At 36.6% G+C, this 18233-nt stretch overlaps 2 protein-coding genes across 10 annotated transcripts in view; one reads left to right on the top strand and one right to left on the bottom strand.

Annotated features, from left to right (window-relative positions):
- Positions 1–18233, top strand: part of LOC123306432 — a 19029-nt gene continuing 796 nt past the window's right edge. Inside the window, exons 1-4 of one of the 4 annotated variants that reach the window (XM_044888425.1) lie at positions 1–222; positions 14432–14557; positions 15520–15657; positions 18026–18176. In XM_044888425.1, coding sequence (XP_044744360.1) covers positions 15533–15657; positions 18026–18176 — 276 coding nt within the window. In that variant the 5' untranslated portion in view covers positions 1–222; positions 14432–14557; positions 15520–15532. Of the gene's footprint in view, positions 223–11713; positions 11841–13345; positions 13521–13636; positions 13657–14431; positions 14558–15519; positions 15658–18025; positions 18177–18233 lie in introns of those variants that run through there. The other 3 variants (XM_044888427.1, XM_044888424.1, XM_044888428.1) reach the window with 3 other exon arrangements.
- Positions 3624–18233, bottom strand: part of LOC123306429 (probable beta-hexosaminidase fdl) — a 24087-nt gene continuing 9477 nt past the window's right edge. For 5 of the 6 annotated variants that reach the window (XM_044888420.1, XM_044888418.1, XM_044888419.1 and 2 more), the window contains 2 exons: positions 11657–11823; positions 3624–5526 (listed from right to left, as the gene is read on the bottom strand). In XM_044888420.1, coding sequence (XP_044744355.1) covers positions 3780–5526; positions 11657–11811 — 1902 coding nt within the window. In that variant the 5' untranslated portion in view covers positions 11812–11823 and the 3' untranslated portion in view covers positions 3624–3779. Of the gene's footprint in view, positions 5527–11656; positions 11824–12343; positions 12419–18233 lie in introns of those variants that run through there. The other variant, XM_044888416.1, reaches the window with a different exon arrangement.

The raw sequence follows: 18233 nt of genomic DNA on the forward strand, positions 1-18233 counted from the left end.
CGACGCTGTATGTTTTGATCCCGAGATCTTTCGCTATTTTCATCTAATTAAACGAACCACGTGCTCCAGTTGGAAGGGGATGAAGTGGAAACGTTTAGAGCCTGCGTGTGGGGGGTTGATGCACGTGCATGATTCGCGAAATAATTTTTTGCATCAGTCAGTGCCGTGATAACAGCATGTGGGACTATCAAGTTTCGGGTACTTCATGAGGACGTCTTAAATGTAAGTTTTTTCTTCTTTTCAACAAATTTGTTTTTACTTGATGGGGATTCATTGGAAAAATGTTATTTTGGGGTGAATTCACAAAAATTTAATTGAATTACTTCCCATACTTCTGTAGTAACTTTGTGGTTTCAATATTATGTCTACATTATATTCGTATTCGTTGGAAACAGAGGTAGCTCTGAAAAAGGCTGAACATTATCTGAAGAAGCTTTTAAATGAATATAAATTAAATAATTTCTTCAGAATGAGAATGTGCTTGGATATAGGAACCACTTTTGTTGGAGTATTAATTGATAATTAATTGTGTTATATAAAATTTTTCGCTGGATGTTTCAGTGTCTCAATTCGAGTCTTGTAGTAGGTATGGAAAAAAATATTCCCCACATTTTTTAAATAAATGTTTGGTAAACTGACCCTTTCAAAGGATTTTAGTGCATGTATTTTCTAACTCTAACCACATTTTACTTAAGAGTCGATTTGTTTCAATTTTTATTCTTGAAATAAAATAAATGCCGGAATCTCTTTACTTAATTACTTACTCTTCGAAAGATTTTGAAATCATAATGAAAACGCGTCTTCCTCTAAACAAGAATTGGTTAATGGGTTCTAAAAGTCAGTCATATAATGTGGTATGTTGGATAGATCCATAGAGAATTTGCTTATGGGCTAATCTAAAGGCCAAGGTGTCAAGTCTACGTAATGTGAACTGAAAATTCCAGCCTTTGGTCTCTAAGACATTTTTTTTCAAATAATTCAAAGTAGTTAATTAAGGATATAAGCTGGGCATAATCTCAACATATCGCTTACCAGCTCATAATTATAAGCTGCTAAGAAGCTTTAAAGCTTCTCAAAAGTATTTTTCTAGAGGCGCATATCCTCGAAATGAATTCCTACCAAGACCAAAAGACTGGATGGTTATTGAAATTGATGAACAAAACGTTAACTTCATCCCTTCTCATAACGTTTACCGAATAAACTCTTCTCGCTTGTAGCTTGGTGCGGTATACAATTAATGAAACATATACCTATCAACTTTTGGCAGTTAATCGTCCGAATAAAATGAAGATGAATGGTTTTTCTTATTAGGAAAAATATGGAGTTATTAATGTTCCTTTTCAGGTCGTTTAGAATCTCTTTGAAATTACTCTGCTATTCACTCAACATCGTGTAATTAATTTGCATCAATAGAAAAGGCGTAAGGGGAAGTTATATTCGCAGAATTGCACACATTTCAAGTGTAAATGAACGTATAATTCAGATGACTTCGTAATATACCTACTCGTTAGAGGTTGACATACACCTAGAACTGGAACATAAATAACATAGAGGATTGATATGAATTGAATATCTTCTAATGGAAAAGGATGATATTTATAAAACTTTGCAGTCGCGTAGAGTGACGCGTATGCGTGAAGTATCTGATGCCGGTTTCACAGGAAATATCCCGGCTTTTTAATTTAAATGGAACACTCTATATATTTGTTCAGATTTCAAAATAAAAAAGAAGTGTGTAATATTTCATATCATACCATATCATCCTGATTCTCCGCATAGTACCCCTCAGAAGAAGCGAAAAATGTCGGAAACTGGAAAATCTAACTTGGTTCTATCCTTTTTTCCAATTCTGCATTTCAAAATGATTGCTATGAGATAGGTAAGAATAATTATTGCTCCCAGAATGATGCAATATAGGTATAGGAGAGGAGTGTCTGATGTATTAACTTTGATACGAACTTTTGCTTTCAACTGATACCTGATAAGAAGGAAAGAATGAGAGGAAGAACTCGGTGTAATATTTTATAGCTCAATTAAAAAATTGTTTCAGCTTTTATATCTTTCAGTGAGAGTAATGAACGTTAAATGGAAAGAAAAATCAGATTTGAAGCTTGAAATGATATACGACCTACGATAATGATATACTGTAAAGGAAATTCAGACATGGCGGAAGATGGCTAATTTTTGATAATTATACCCTTTTGAATTTATACAGTCGGTTTGTTCTAATTCTAAACTTTTCAACCAAGAGTATGTTTCCGAGAAAATTAGTGAAATTACCGAAGTAAAAAAATAAAGCATAATTTTCGAATTCGGCTTCAAAGTTGAACAGGTGCCAAAGCACAGAAACGAGAACATTTTTACGATTTTCTTAAATTATTTGACGCTAATTTTTGTGGCATGGAATTTGAAGAGAAGATCTAATCTCACTCTTGTCAAACTGACGACGGACGTAGATTTGTTAACATTTGCGTTTGGTAAACGTCAAAAATCTCGTGGCGTAGTAGTGGCATGGCATATTGACCAAACCAAGTGATAGAGTCATTCGGGGTAACTGAGCGCAGAGGGTAAGTGTGCGCAGTGCGTATATCTCAACTACGCAATGTATGAAAGAGAGGTTATTTGGGTGAAACCAAAGATTATATATAATATAATATAATATTATCTTATATAATAGATATATATATATCTTATATAATCTTTGGGGTGAAACAAGGGTGCAGAATCGCCAAATTCGTTTTTCATAGGAGTGCGCCGTGCGACGTTTCAAAAACTTTTTATTTGCAATCAATCAAATTCACCAGTTTTTTCTTGTTAATTTTTAGTATCTCTGCAAATTCTGCCAGTTCCAAGTTCCGAGTCCGACAGTGTTAAACAATATTCAATTCGATCATGCGCATATTAATATAAATATATAATAAAAAATTGTAGGTTCTCTCAGCTCCTCAACTCTATAAGAACGTCAATTCAAATTTTGGCTTACTGGGAAAAGCGTGAGCGGGTAAGTGTGCGCATAGATTCATTATATGGGCATTAGTTCAGTGAGGAATAAATTATGACATTGTTGATTTTCTTGGTTAAGACTAGATCAATGTTGTCCTATTTGTTCAGAAAAATCTGAAGAGCCACTAACAGGGGAATATATCAAGTGTTGTGTTCACCAGGAATGGTGGCACGAACAATAATGCACTGCTTGTAAAAAGGCGCTTCTGTATTGACAATAAACAGCATTTCTCTAATTTTGTAACATTTTGATGACATTATTTTGTAATTTGTTTTGATTGTGTGGTTCACTAAGCATTGCGTTCTCTTACCCCGTGAGGGTGCGCACACTTACCCGCAATACGGGGCATGTGAACGCACTCCACTCCGACTCACTATTAAATTTTTTTTTGCGTAAAAACATTTTTGTTTGTTTGCTTTTTGATGTTTTTTTATAGATTAGTAAATTCTCTATCTTATGAATATGTTTTAATTTTCCTCTCTTCAAAATTTGAAAGAAGGTATGGCTTGAAAGGCAAAAGTGCGCACAGTTGCCCCGAATGACTCTAAATGAAATCTTTGAAGCGGCGAGAACTCTGACTTGGGGGTGACACAGCGTTGGAGAATAAAAAGCAACATCATTACTTAGAATAAGATATATATTTCGAGAATTACCGCTAAAATGTGGAAAATGTACAAACGTGCTCGTTAAATAGTTACATATAATACAAATTAAACTAGTATCACCGTGCACAGTATATAAAAATATTACCTATGTACAACAACGCAATTTTTCGTCAAAGGCACATCCCTGGGTTCTGAAGGCACCATTGCGGCCACATCGCTTCCGGCCTGAGTCCTTTTGCCACCAAACGGTCTCTCTGGCTGTTCAGCCGCAAATAAACGTCTTCGGTTATACTGAAAGTGTTCATGTCTAAGGCGGGATCACTCCACATACGTTCCGCAAAAGCGGCACCCCTTGGCCATAGTCTGGCGTCCACGGAAGTTTCGTCCACTTGTTCGCTCCACAGGCAAATCTCTCCTCCCATCACCTGCTTCTTGTTTATACCCTGTTGTATCCAAGGACGGTGGTTATAGACCGTCTGCCAGGTCCTGTAAGGATCACAGGCCGCGTCTCCGGTCTCCCTCCAACGACCGAAGCCGCAGTCGAGGTACCAGGCGTCCACGTGGGATATAATCACTTTGTAGCCGTCCTGTATGAGGTCGATGGTATCGGGCCACTGACTAGATCCCCAACTTTGTACTACGATATTGCTCTTGTTGAAATACTTGCTCACGTACGGTCTTTTCGTGAGATTGCTGGACCATACTAAAACGTATGGGATGACTTTGCCCCCGTTCGCTTTCTTCAAACTGTCCAGGGCTTTCAGGGTGAAATCACCCCAGAGATCGTGAAAATCGCCGTATTTCTTCTGGGTGGCGACGCTCAAGCTATCCTGCCAACACTCGAGGTTCACCTCGTCGCCGCCGATGTGGAACAGTTCGTCTTCTTTCGTCATGTCCAACACGTCCTTGTAGAGCGTCTCGAGCACCTCGTAAACCTTCGGATTGTCTGGATTCACTTGGCCGCAAGGGGGTTCCCCGCAGTACAACATCCAGGGTTGCTTGTTGACGCACACAGCGAGCTCACCCATGTTCTCGTCAGGTCCCCACGTCCAACCGCTTCCGGCGTGAGCGGGGGTATCTATTTCTATGACTATCCTTATGCCTCGTACCAGCGCGAACAGCACCAGGTCCTTGACATCCTCTGGAGAATACGTCATGTCTGGAGAGTAAGATCCTACTTTGGCGAATTTCGGCAGTCTCGGTAATATCAGCGGGAAACTCTGGGAATCTGAGATGTGCCAGTGGAATATGTTCAGCTTATTGGCGGACATTCCGACGAGGACTCGTTTAAGGGTGTCCACCGACATGTAGTTCCTTGCCGTATCCAGCATGAGACCCCTGTAGGGAAAAGCGGGGTAGTCTTTGACTGATGCGTTCTTGATCATCCTCAACATGCCGTTTTTGGAGTATTCGTCCCACCATATCAGCTGCGAGAGCGTTTCAAGTCCGTGGCGAACTCCGAAGAAGGTGTTCGCGGTGATGTTGACGTAGATCTCTTTCGTCTTCGACTTGACGGTCAGATGGTAGCTCTCGTCGGTGTCCAGTCTTAGTTTTGCCACGTCCGGCAGTCGAACATGCAAATGAACTAAAATCTTTCCTACGTCAGTCTCGTGCGCCGTGTAGTTGACGTCTTGAACGTAGTCCAGCACTTTATTCTTGAATATTTCGACGGCGTGGCGTATGAGCGTGCCCGCTGGATCTCTGGCTTCGGACTTGAACACCATCTGCTCGTGGTTGAAGGTTGCTGTCCTGCTGCCGAGGGTGACGGGTCCCGAAGGCTGGGGCCAGAGTTGCGTCGAGCCGCACGACATGCTGCAGGTCCATAACGACACCGCTGGGACCCCAGCGGTGATCCTCTGTCTCTCGCAGTGCTTCCCGTTGCAGTGCCAGTGCCATTGCGGTTGATACGACAGCTTCCTGGAATGAAGAATTGCCGTTTAACGTTCATCGGGAATTAATTGCCTCCCTAAGTGGGAGTAGTAAGGGTTGGAGGAAGGATATTGTATTATTGGATATTAAAGTGAGGGATGTGCGATTTTTAATAACAATTTTTGAACTATTTGATCAGATATAAAGATCATTCAACTTTCGAAAATAGTTAGTAAGGCGGTGAAAGTGTTCTTATTAATAAGATATAACGAATCTAGGTTGGTACTTAAAAATACACAAGCTGAGGCTTTGACTCGTACAAACATTTTTACCAGTAGATTCTCGAGGTCAAAACGAACACATTTTCCTATTCATTTTTTTCCGATTTGACCCTGATAAAGAGATATAGCCATTTTCATGAAAAGCCGTGCAACCCCTGAAAAAACAAGATTACGTTCAAAATAACAAGCTAAATCTGTGATATTACACATCTGGATCTTTTAAACAGAGTTGTATTTAGCCAAAGTACCCAATTTTTCGAATTGCACAGATATTTTTTTGTTTATTAAATACAGAATTGCTCGAAAATGGCACATCACTTGAGAAAATATGAAGAAAACTCTCATTTTGCAAAACATTCAAATATTCAATAGACAGCGTCCAACTTAGTTTCAAGAGTTGGGTTCTTTGAATTTTTGGTATTTTTATAGTACGTAATGGTCAAAATCAGAAAACTGGAAGACATGGGTGATATCTTGTTTTCGAAAAAGATTTATCAAGTAAATGAAAAACTATATTCCGAAATTCATTTCATTCGATACAACCGTTTGTGAGATAGAACTAAAAATATCATTTTTCGTAATATTTCAACAGCCTGTATCTTTTAAACCAAGCCAAATCGGAAAGAATGGTAAAGGAAAAAAGTGTTCTTTTTTACGTCAAGCAGCTACTATTTAAATATTTGTACGAGTCAAAAAGACTGGCCTACAACAATTTCCACAAAGAAGTTTTCTAGAACTAGGAGGATAGGTGATGGAGGTCAATTTTTGTTTTCTCCAAAATCTTTCAATCAATGTACAAGGTGATTCAATGGTAAATGAGCGGAAGCTTACGTTACAGATTTACGAAGATATGCTTCATACCCTTGGTGATCAATGTTCTTCGTATGCGACCGTGAAAAATTGAACTGCAAGCTTCAAAAGAGGTAAATTTTCCATTGAAGACGGTCGGGAAGGCCAGTTTCTGTGTCAGTCACCGAAAATATCGATGCAGTTCATGAAATGATTTCATCAGACCGTCGAATTGGGCTAAAACGGATATCTGAAACACTGAATATTTCATACGAACGCGTTCATCATATAGTTCACGTCAATTTGGACATGAGAAAAATTGCAAAATGGATCCCCAAATGTTTGAATGTTGACCAAAAGCGTGCAAGGGTAAAAGCATCGCGTTCGATCTGTTCTCGATTTGAAAACGATGTAGACTTTTTAAACCGAATTGTTACTATGGATTAGACTAGGGTACATTTCTACGATCCAGAAACAAAGCAGCAATCGATGGAGTGGCGACACTCTGGTTCTTCAAGACCTAAGAAGTTTCGTGTCCAAGAATCTGCTGGAAAAGTTCTTGCTTGAGTTTTTTGTGATTGCCAGGGAGTAATCATGATTGATTCTTTGGATAAGGGTAGAAAAATAACCGGAGATTACAATTCGACATTAGTGAAGAAAATACGAGGAAAGCTCAAAGACACAAACCTCATGTTGCCATGCAAAAAATTGGTGATTTAGGATTTAAATTACCCCCCTTATTTACCAAATTTGGCTCCATCCTTTATAGTAAAGCTATGACATAAGATTTTGCCAATTTCTTCAATTACCCATAAGAAATTTTCTAGGCCGGATCTGAAAAAAATTCAGTTACTATTTCATATGTCAGTATGCACAAGTTGTTGCGGAGAATGAACTCACCAAATATAATCGAAATATATAAGGTGGTTCGAAAGTTATGGGGAATTGAAGAAATCGACAAAATCAATAAAACACTCTGTATCTTGATTTTGAAGAGAGATGGATCCTTTAAATGTAGGTTATTCTGACTCGCCTCCATGACCTCTATCTACCCTTAGCTTCCACTCATTCACCAATATAGAATCACCTTGTAGTGGGACTTTTTTCCACTGTTGATATTCAAATTTGAGATAACTCATGAACAAATTGAACAATATCAAGGTTCATCAAAGATACTTGCAACTTCGTATCTTCGAGTTCGCTAAAAATAAGTTACTTGACCTGCAGAAAAACTAGCCTCTGCCCGACCCAGAAGACTATACAGGAATCAGCATAAATAGGTTCCAAGTATACGGGAAAATTGCTCATCTGTTCGAATCAAGTCTCATTACTACCCCATTTATACATCAAGGTGAAGATTCGTATCGCCCTAATTTGAATCCCACGTCGGGGTTACTTTTAGATCCCGCTCCTTATTGCCGAAACGGGACGTCACAAGGATCTGGAAACGTCGGAAGTTGTTCCTCTCCTAGCGCGTCGCGCAAAATCGTTAAAATCCCATGAAACGAAACGGGCGGTAGCGGGGGCGAACGGCGAGATGATTTCCGATTTTCCGATGATAACTCTATTACGGATCCTCAGATTTTGCATTAAATATAAGGGTTGCCGCGATCGTGGTCTAGGTTAGTTTTACTCTCGGTCGGTTTGCGATGAGGTCCTAACGTCAAAGCGGGTCTTGGCGCCGATAAAAGTTCGCAGTTTTGGGAGACGTGCCGGTAAAGGTATCTATGGGCATTGCTGAGCATCATCGGAGGAGTCAAAACTTGAAAATAAGCACTGGTTTTATTACGATATCCTCTATGTAGTAAGGTGGATCGTTTATCGATATTACACAAGTATATAGGTGCGTTTTGTTGGTACGTGTTAGTACCTAGATATCCTTTTCTAAGGATACTGATCCTCATAATAAAACATATTTAGATTTACGCTAGTCTTTCTCGGAGATACGCGTGTCGAAAGTCAACCTTCGAAAAAGATGGGGTCAGTTAAGAATTCGTCGAGACCGAACGGTTGCACCTAGATGGATGAAATTCTCAGATTTATTACTAGAAGAGTTGCTCTTACAGAATATGTATCACGTTTTGATCTACAATAATTTTCCTGGAAGATAATCGACTCCAAAAATGACCTTCAAAAATTCCCAAAAAGTTGGGTTCAGTTGATACTTCCTCAAGACGAAATGGATGAAATTCTCAGATTTATTACTAGAGGAGTTGCTCTTTCAGAATATGTATCACGTTCAGATGTACGATAATTTTCCTGGAAGATAAATTACTCTAAAGATGACCTTCGAGAAATTCCCAAAAAGTTGGGTTCAGTTAAAACTTCCTCAAGACCGAACGGTTGCGCCGAAATGAATGAAATTCTCAGATTTGTTAATAGAATAGTTGCTCTTTCAGAATATGTATCACGGTTAGATCTACGATAATTTTCCTGGAAGATAAATTACTCTAAAGATGACCTTCGAAAAATTCCCAAAAAGTTGGGTTCAGTTAAAACTTCCTCAAGACCGAACGGTTGCGCCGAAATGAATGAAATTTTTAGATTTATCACTTGAAGAGTTGCTCTTTCAGAATATGTATCACGTTCAGATCTACGATAATTTTCCCGGAAGATAATCGACTCGAAAGATGACCTTCGAAAAATTTCCAAAAAGTTGGGTTCAGTTAAAACTTCCTCAAGATGAAATGGATGAAATTCTCAGATTCGTTAATGGAAGAGTTGCTGTTTCAGAATATGTATCACGTATAAATCTACGATAATTTTCCTGGAAGATAATCGACTCGAAAGATGACCTTCGAAAAATTCCCAAAAAGTTGGGTTCAGTTAAAACTTCCTCAAGATCGAACGGTTGCGCCGGGGTGGATGAAATGTCGAGATTTATCACAAGGTTGCTCTTTCAGAGTATGTATCAGATCTAGAGGTACGATGATTCTTCTGGGAGCACGCTTGTCGAGAGAAAAATCTGTTCAAGCATTTTCTACAAATTACTAACCGAATATATGAATTTTGCGCAGTACTTTTTTGTCCCTCTATATAAGTAAGCAGGCGTATAAAGTTCCAAGTGGACTACAATCTCACTGACAAGCGCGCGAAGGCTCCTCACTTCAAGTAAGTGGTTTCCTAATTTTTTCTGTGAGTAAACCACCCCCCTGGAGGAAAATTCAATCGTTTAACGATCGAACGAAGTTGATATAATGGATTCATATTTCGTACCTGATCTATACTGCGCTACTGTGTTTCCGACTAACTTTTTGTCTCGGACCCCGGACACGACTGTTCGCTTAGTCATAATTCATAATCGAAGCCCCCATTAAATTTTCATTTCCCCCCGCTGAAAAGTTCGAAGATGCTGCCAATCTGGATGCTTCAGATGAGAGGATTCAATTAAAGGGTATAATAAAGCCAGCGACTAGACTTGCGACTCTATTAACGGTTTTAATATTCTTGATTTTCTTCGTTTCAACGACCTGATGGATATTTAATGTCATATTCTGTATGTATCGACGGAACGGAAGATACAAACTCACGCGACGTATTCTAAATCGGTTGGATTTTCAAGAAATCTGCAACTTCAAACATCGACTCAAGGTTTTAAACTTAATAATACGGGGAAAACCATTTTGGAACAGTTCGTAGACAGAGTTGTTTATCATAGCAATATATGTAGTAGTATTATACAAGCCAATCAAGAGGTCTGCACACCACGTTTTTTTTATTTATTTTGAATACCGTGAACCTAATAATATATGAACAGAAAACTATTTGTGACAATCCATGAGGGAAAACATGATTTTTCTGAATTTTTTGAAGCGTAAAGCTCCTTTCAAAAACTTTGTGAATGGATTGAAAATTTTATCCTTTTATTTTGGGAGTCCAAGCGATTTAGATTGCTGCAAAATAAAAATGGAAAATAGAGGAACAAGCTATTAAGGAGTTATTTTCAGTGATCGAAGATTACTAACAAACAGTTCAGATTGGTACATGGAGCTTTCACACAAAACTACAGTGTATTTCCTCCTTGGTGGAACAAGTACTAAAGAATTGCCAAATAAATAATGACGATTTGTTAGTTCAGGGAATAATTGAATCGTATTTACCTACGCAATGAAACCGTAATCTGAAAAAGCATAATTTTATAAAGGATCGCGCCAAAAAATATGTGGGCCACATACAGATCAATCTATGATGTCATTCAAACTGAAAAAACTAATCAACTCGCTTCTCATAATTCTACGGTGAGAAACATTCGAGAATTAAAAATATTGTATGTGCAATTTTCCTGGAATAAAAATAATCAAAAGCCACTAATTAAGGCTCAGAGCTTCGCTCCATTACTATTAATTAGTTCATGTCCACTGGACTATATTAATGGCATCTGGAGCTGTTCATAGTCACTGAAAAGATATTTGAAAAGTTCAGGCGCGAGGTTTTCCAACCAACTGCGTTGGGAGATATTAAGATCAGAATTAATGTTCATTTCTTCTAAAGGAAAACATCAGGGGGAGTAGAGGAAATACTATGTAGTGAATATTAGGCCAAATTTCAAAATAACGATAATTGGTTTTTCGAACATAACTGGAAAAAGCTTGATTTTCAAGCTCCAAAGAATATGATTCAAATACGTTATTACTGAAGAAAAAATTAACCCACAGTTAATCCAAAGAATTGAAGCAGCACATGCAGATAACATCTTGATATCCACAAATAATATTCAAAATTTGTATCCAGTTATGTGAAAATAATTGATTATAATCAATGAGCCCTTTCTGAGGCTTATAGCACTCTTGATAGGCTATTTCTGACACTCGTAAAAGTTCATTCATCAACAAAGAGCACATATTTTTTGGTGTTTTATCATCCCTAAAAATATTGCTGAATATTTTCGATTCTTTGCAGATATATCTGAAACTTTGTGAAAAGTTTATGGCAGGATAATCTAAATTTAATATTCGATCTCCCTCCAGTCGTTTTATAAATGGAAATCTGTTGCTATTCTGAGGATTTGTATGGAGATTTTCAAGTATATCGAGAGTGAAGCATGCAGTTACTTGAAATTGTTTTTTCCGATCAGTTTTCTGAATGTTGATTCCAAAAACGATTCTCACCTTTCTTTCCTAATGAGGGGGACCTTTTTATAGACGGGAAATAGCTGCGCAACTTCGTCGACCGAAGAGTTCTGTTGCCAAAAGAGGACTACGAAAAAGATGATGCAGAATAGGGAAAATATCAGCAGCGCTCTTTTCAGGTCATAATGCTTCATTCTTAGCCCTCTCTGAAATAAAAAAATAAGTAAGTATAAAACAAAACGAAATACTCAATATTTGGTATATAATAATTGTTCATAGAAAACTGGGGAATTATTTCTGAAATATCCATCTGTTGGTTAGTTACCTAGATCTAATTATGCCTAGCTCACTGTAGAAGACAAAATTCTTTTCATTAATATTTTGTACATGCGTATTACGTGATATATCAATAATATCTCACTCTTTCTTGTGGAACATGAAAGTTCTGAAATTGAAAAAAAAAATAAAAAGTTGAAGCATTCATGATATAAGGTCCTTTCGTTTGCATAAAAAGTGTAGCACTTTTCTACACTCGATTTTAGTATTCGTTTGCTGATTGAATTTACACCAGTGTAGAGGTGGTGTTGTTTATCAATATCTCCTTTTGACTGTGTCTAGATAAATTACACTTCCTCTACATTGGTGTAAATCAAATCGAGTGTAGAAAAGTGCTGCACTTTTTAGGCAAACGAAAGGACCTATTCTCTAAACCCGAGACTTGATCACCTTATGATCCTCATAAAGTATCGCTTCACACAAAAGCCAAATGGATATATTTTTCTTCATGTGTTTTCTCGTCCAATCAAAGGTATAAAATCAAAATTGTGTTTGGTCACATCCTATTAATGTTATTTCAGGTGTAGTTCATTTGATGTTTATAGTTCCATGAAGTTATCTCAGAGAAGTGGGTAATTATTTGAGAATGATGTATTCTGAGCATGACAGATATTCAAATATTATTTATAATGCTTGATGACATCTTGTCAATTTACTTGTTTCTATTGTCTGTGCCCTGGATGCAAATCTGTGAACCTCGCGAATGATTTTACAGATTTTATTTCGAAGAACATGGTTGCTTCCACTAGTTTCAAACAAAATTCAGAGAAAATCATGATAAATTTTACTTTGATCGAATATTTTCCGTTGGTTTTCAGTTTAAAACAAATAAATAGGGCAATTTATAAAATTCAGAAAATACGTTGATAAGTTAAAAAAAAAAAATCTAGTTCTATGATCATATATTAGCGAGGTATATTATATTGTATATGATTATTGTGCTGTTTTAGTGCAGCGGTAACTAGTTTCAGCTGGATTCTCTGTTGAAATACAATCTTATTTCGAAGAAACATTTATTTTTTGGATTGTCTCGAATTCGAGTTTGTTCATTTAAATTGTTGTGAAGGGTGACATCCTTGATGAAGCTGTCAATATGTTTGTGATGATCCTACGAGACTATGAGGACAAAACATAAAGCTTGTGGTCCTTAACTTAATTCATTCTGAGACTGCCCATACATGCCAAGCTAGTGCAGCTAGAATAAAACGAAGATTCGATACCATTGTTTATTTATCAATAACTTATAAATAGATTCAAAATTCGCAATTGAGCGGTTTCCATCGTTCTGAGCACAGTTTTATCATCATCTATCGACCAACGATTATGTCTCGATAAGTGATTTGATAAACAAGATCGGCTTACGTCACATAACTAAAATTAAGCACGTCACATCGAATCACCTCTGCAGGAACCATTTTGTCCTACAGGTGTCCAAGTTATTGATTATTTCAAGAAAACTCACTGCTCGCTTTCCATGTCAGACCAGCCGTTTCACTATTGCACGTACTACGATCGTTTTCTAGTGTAGTGGAACAGCCTGTTTCAGAGATACGAAAAATAAAGAAAGGTAAAATGAACATTTTCGAATCAGTACTGAAAATGCGGAGCTTATCACCAGTGTTTTATGTTTTATGGGCCAAATTGATGTCTTCCATAAGTTAGACCTTTTGAAATATCGATTATTATGTTTTCACCATGGCAGCGTGAGTTGTTAGATATATATTTTATTCAGTCAGAACTATTATTTTATGATTCTGATGAAGGGTAGAAATAATTCCATAAGGCTTTATCTCTTCATACAAAGGAATGGTGGATATGAATCCTTGAAAAACAGACTTATGGATCAATAAAAAACTCATCAAAATAGTATACATATTTTGAGAATATAGGTTTCTATACCAAACATTATTATATTATATATTATTATATTTTACTGACTATTAAATTCAGCACCGCTCAATATTTTCATTTTGAAAATCTAATCCCAGGAGAAGGTTAATATTTATTCAAAATTTTCACAACTTGAAAGGTTCAGTAACCTAATTCAAAGCAGAGAGACTTGTGTATATATAATTTTTTCCTCATCAAATATATGTAATTGTTTTTTTCCTTAATTTTGTTGAAAAAATGTTTGTCCCGCTTGTGATCTACTATATAAATATTTGAATGAAGTGACAGTGACATTTCAAGAACAATATGAAAATCCAGCATCTCAAAATTAGCTTGCAATATTCTTACCAAAGTTTTCAGTTTATTGCAATAGACTTAGATGATTTTACACATATGAAAAATTATGGAATTTGATATTCTATGCTTGAACGTAATGCTTAGCTTCATCTACAACATATTTTGACTGTATTTCCAATCTAGGATCCATGTCACTTCACAAGCTAAGCACAGGAACATTCAACATTCTATTATATTTAGAAATAACGATATCTGTCGATTTAATTTACCATCCGAATGGATCTTTTACAGTTCCTTAAGGATGTCCGGAAAAGGTTCTGTTATGGATTCAAAATTGGACAGGGATTTGTGCGATTCTTTCGTTTTGGACTTGTATCAGTGATGGTTTGACAGCACCAGGACGGCTCTTTACAACAGGTCAGTGAAAACTTGATTTGGAAAGGGTAATTTTTTTTTGAATTGGCTATATCATTTTTCGAACTTCACAATGGGTTTCCAGTAAAATTTGATACCCGATTTGAAATTAAAACCTCCTTTAAAAATCTTTCTCAATTTCATCAGTTTCAAGTCGAAAAATGAGTATTAAAATCTAGATTAAAGGTTTTGAGCATGATATATAACTTCCTCGTGCAGAAAATCAATTCGGGAAGTTATCACATCTGATTTTAATTATGCATTATTGATAAGACATTGATTGCTTCATAAACAACGTATTACGATTTGATCTATGAAAATCCAGGCGACGAAGCTGAGATTAATGAGGTATCAGTAAACGAATTAAGCATACCTTTGAATCTTGATGAAAACTCCAGGCACCAATGTTCGACTTAATTAACTCACTGAGATTGCTTATAGCCTTCTGCAATGGATACTTTCATGAATCACGGCCGCTATTTTATCGTGTTAAACCCATTATCCGGAGAATGAAGTTGGAAAAACGATATATTTACAATCGCCTCAACTGGCCGTTTCCGAATACAGAACTAAAACTTTTGTAAGTAGTATTTAACAATCATTTATAACAACAATCTTAACAAGACAGCCTGGAGTGGAGTCATCCAAAGATGCGAAGGTTTGAAGTTGGAAAAACTTCTGCGGTAAATTTCTTGTCTTATAACGGTCCTTTTTCGAAAATCTGAGAAGCTTTCTTGATTGCGGTTGTTTTTCCTCAGCCTAAATGTTTAATGCCTGATAAACATGTACCTTTCTATTGTCATTCTAGAAATCCAAGAAATACCTATTGAATTCATTACATTTTTTCAGGGATGTGAAAATCGGCTGACATTTCCCTTATCTTGTTGTTCGTGTTGCAAGAATTGGTCTTTTTCATTAGGGGAAGTTTAATCAATTCTTTACCATGAGTTTTCTATTTTTTGAAGGTGCAAGACATCGATGAAAAAACTTGTGGTGCTCACATCTGAGAATTATGGACACGTGAATGGTACAGGGCTTGGAGCCCCTCCATTGGACACCCCTCCACATGTGCCGATGCGAGGGGTCAATGTGATGTTAGGAGGGTGAGTTGAAGCAATCTCAATAGATAACAAAAGTTGAAACAACTATTTGTCCAATTTATCCAATTTCTAATCAGCATTCATTTCACGACCCCCGTGATGTACAGATTCGTTGTTGGTTTATGTAGGCATGTACAGGGTGGCAGAATTCAACTAAAAGCTGAACAAAGTCACATGGCAAGACACGTTTCTTCCCACCACACCATCTTAAGATGGTTGAAAGTGATTAAACTATCGTGAATAAATGATTTATGTTAGTGTTAATCTGTTATTGGCAGTTCTTAGTTGTGTTTATTTTTCATCAAGTACCACATTAATTCAATATTTGAAGAGCGTAAAAACCAGCTTTTTGGTCTCGAGTTTAAACTCATAACTTAAAAAAAATACAGTGAGTTGCAACGAAATTCACCATCCATTTCTCTCTTCTCTTAGAGTTACAGAGCTCCAATTTATTCTAGCTCACCCTGTACCCTGTACGTCTAGATAGAATTCAACTAACGCTATTTTGGATTTAGGATTCAGCAAAAAAATGCTCAAAAAATGTAAAATCTTTGGCGAATATGAGATCAAAACGGTATTAGTGTCCTAAACTCCATTACTAACTTAAACACGATTTTCTATGGATGTATTCTAAGGGATCTCAAATTCCGTGATGATCATGTTTACAGTTCAGAATGTCACCCGCTTCCTAGCTATCGATTGACATTCATCCAGGTTCCATTATATTCATTTCCCTTCTTGACATTTGACAGATGATGAATCACATTAAGCAGAATAGAATTCTGCCTTGGAATTATTCGAATTGTTTTGAATTGTCGAGGTTTGAAATCGGCATCCACAAGCGAGAAATTTAACAGTGACTGCCAACGCTGAATACTGATACATTTTTGACATCATTTCCTTCCGAAAGAACTAGGTTGCGATTGTTCTATAAGCGGGCGTTGGAGAATTTAATTGTATTCATAACTGACTTCGGTAAACGGAAAAACGAACGCCATATAATTTCCCCCCAACAACGCGTGGGTAAGAAAATTCTTAGAAATTAATGAACTGAAAACAAAAACGATATACCTAACCTTCAGTTGAATCCTATTTATGTGTGTATACCTTTAAGCATTGAATTTGTAGACTTCTACTACTTGTCGGGCGTGTAAAATATTTTTCTTCTTTTCATAATGATCGAAAAAAAACTTAGCTTTTCTGATCAATATTGTTTGTATGTAGGTATTAGGTATTCACAATGGCGAAACCGATCTGGTGGAATGAAATCCTTCTTTCAAGTTTCTGAATATGCGGCTTAATTACATTCTTCTTGTTATGTTCCTAATTTGTTATCCATTATTGAATTGTTCTATTGTTAAGGTGAAATGATTATCGAAAATCAATACCGGAAATTTCTATTGCCTCTGGGCAACGAAGTATTTATGACGACTGGAATAAATCAACACGCAAGGTTATTTTGGAGAATCATTTGAGAGACCCTCATCCGAATGAACTGCTGCACGATAGTTATTGAAATGTAGATATCATTCCATGAAAATTCGATTAACACTGAATGATTCGTCGCTTTACACTTTAGGAGTTAGTTGGAAATAATGCGTTTCGCTACAAAGAAATATCTTCAGATATCCTACGTATGAATGCGTCAATCAAGGATTCCAGTACTCCAGTAGGTGTCATATCGTTATTTTTCCTTATACATATGTAGATATAAAACATTGAAATTAATTTAATTGCACATATTGTGAATTTTTTTCAAGTTTTGAGACTGCAAATTAACCAACTTGATTCCAAGAGAAACTTTCGAAATAAAAACTGATTTTTTTTTGCAAATGTACAATAATTTAGTGATACATTTAACAACTGAGATTGCTAATGCACACACATAATGAAGGAATTAAATGTGTAGGTATTCCTTCTAACAAAAGGAAAAAAAATCTAGGATAGATTGCAACTGAGAAGGTATATTAATTTCATTACATAAAGATGGAAATTCAATGAAAATTCCTGAAGAAAACCTAACAAATAGAAAATTTCATGGGGTGAGACTTGTAGCCTTCATTTCATAAACAAACAAACAAAATTTGCGTCTAAACTATGATTCCAACTGTGATTTTCTGTAAAGGGAAGCTTCCAATGTTTTTTCATCAATTTTAGCAGAACAATTAGCAAAAAAATTGTTTTCAACGAAGTTTTTCAGTTTTGCATCCCTATACCGATAAATACAGGGAAATCCTTCATTAACCCCCAACTTCAATTCTTGAAAATCTACATAGTGAAAATGCGAACAACGTTTTTATCCGATAAACCACGCTCCAAACCCACAAAAATGATCTTATCAGTGTAATATCCCATTTGCATTCCGTTTCAGGGTTATGCTAACTGCAATTATCCTGGTGATTTTCGTGTTGTGTTATTGCTGCCACAAATCGAACAGAAAATCGCAGAGCCCCAGTCCCCCCACCACCTATTGGAGGGATCCAGGACTATCTATGGAAATTTACACCGTGGATACACAGAGCGTAAGTGGTTCGGAAAAATTACGTTACGTTCAAGCACATAAAATTTATCTTCAAATT

The sequence above is a fragment of the Coccinella septempunctata genome, chromosome 2 (genome assembly GCF_907165205.1).
Source record: "Coccinella septempunctata chromosome 2, icCocSept1.1, whole genome shotgun sequence".
NCBI lineage: Eukaryota > Metazoa > Arthropoda > Insecta > Coleoptera > Coccinellidae > Coccinella > Coccinella septempunctata.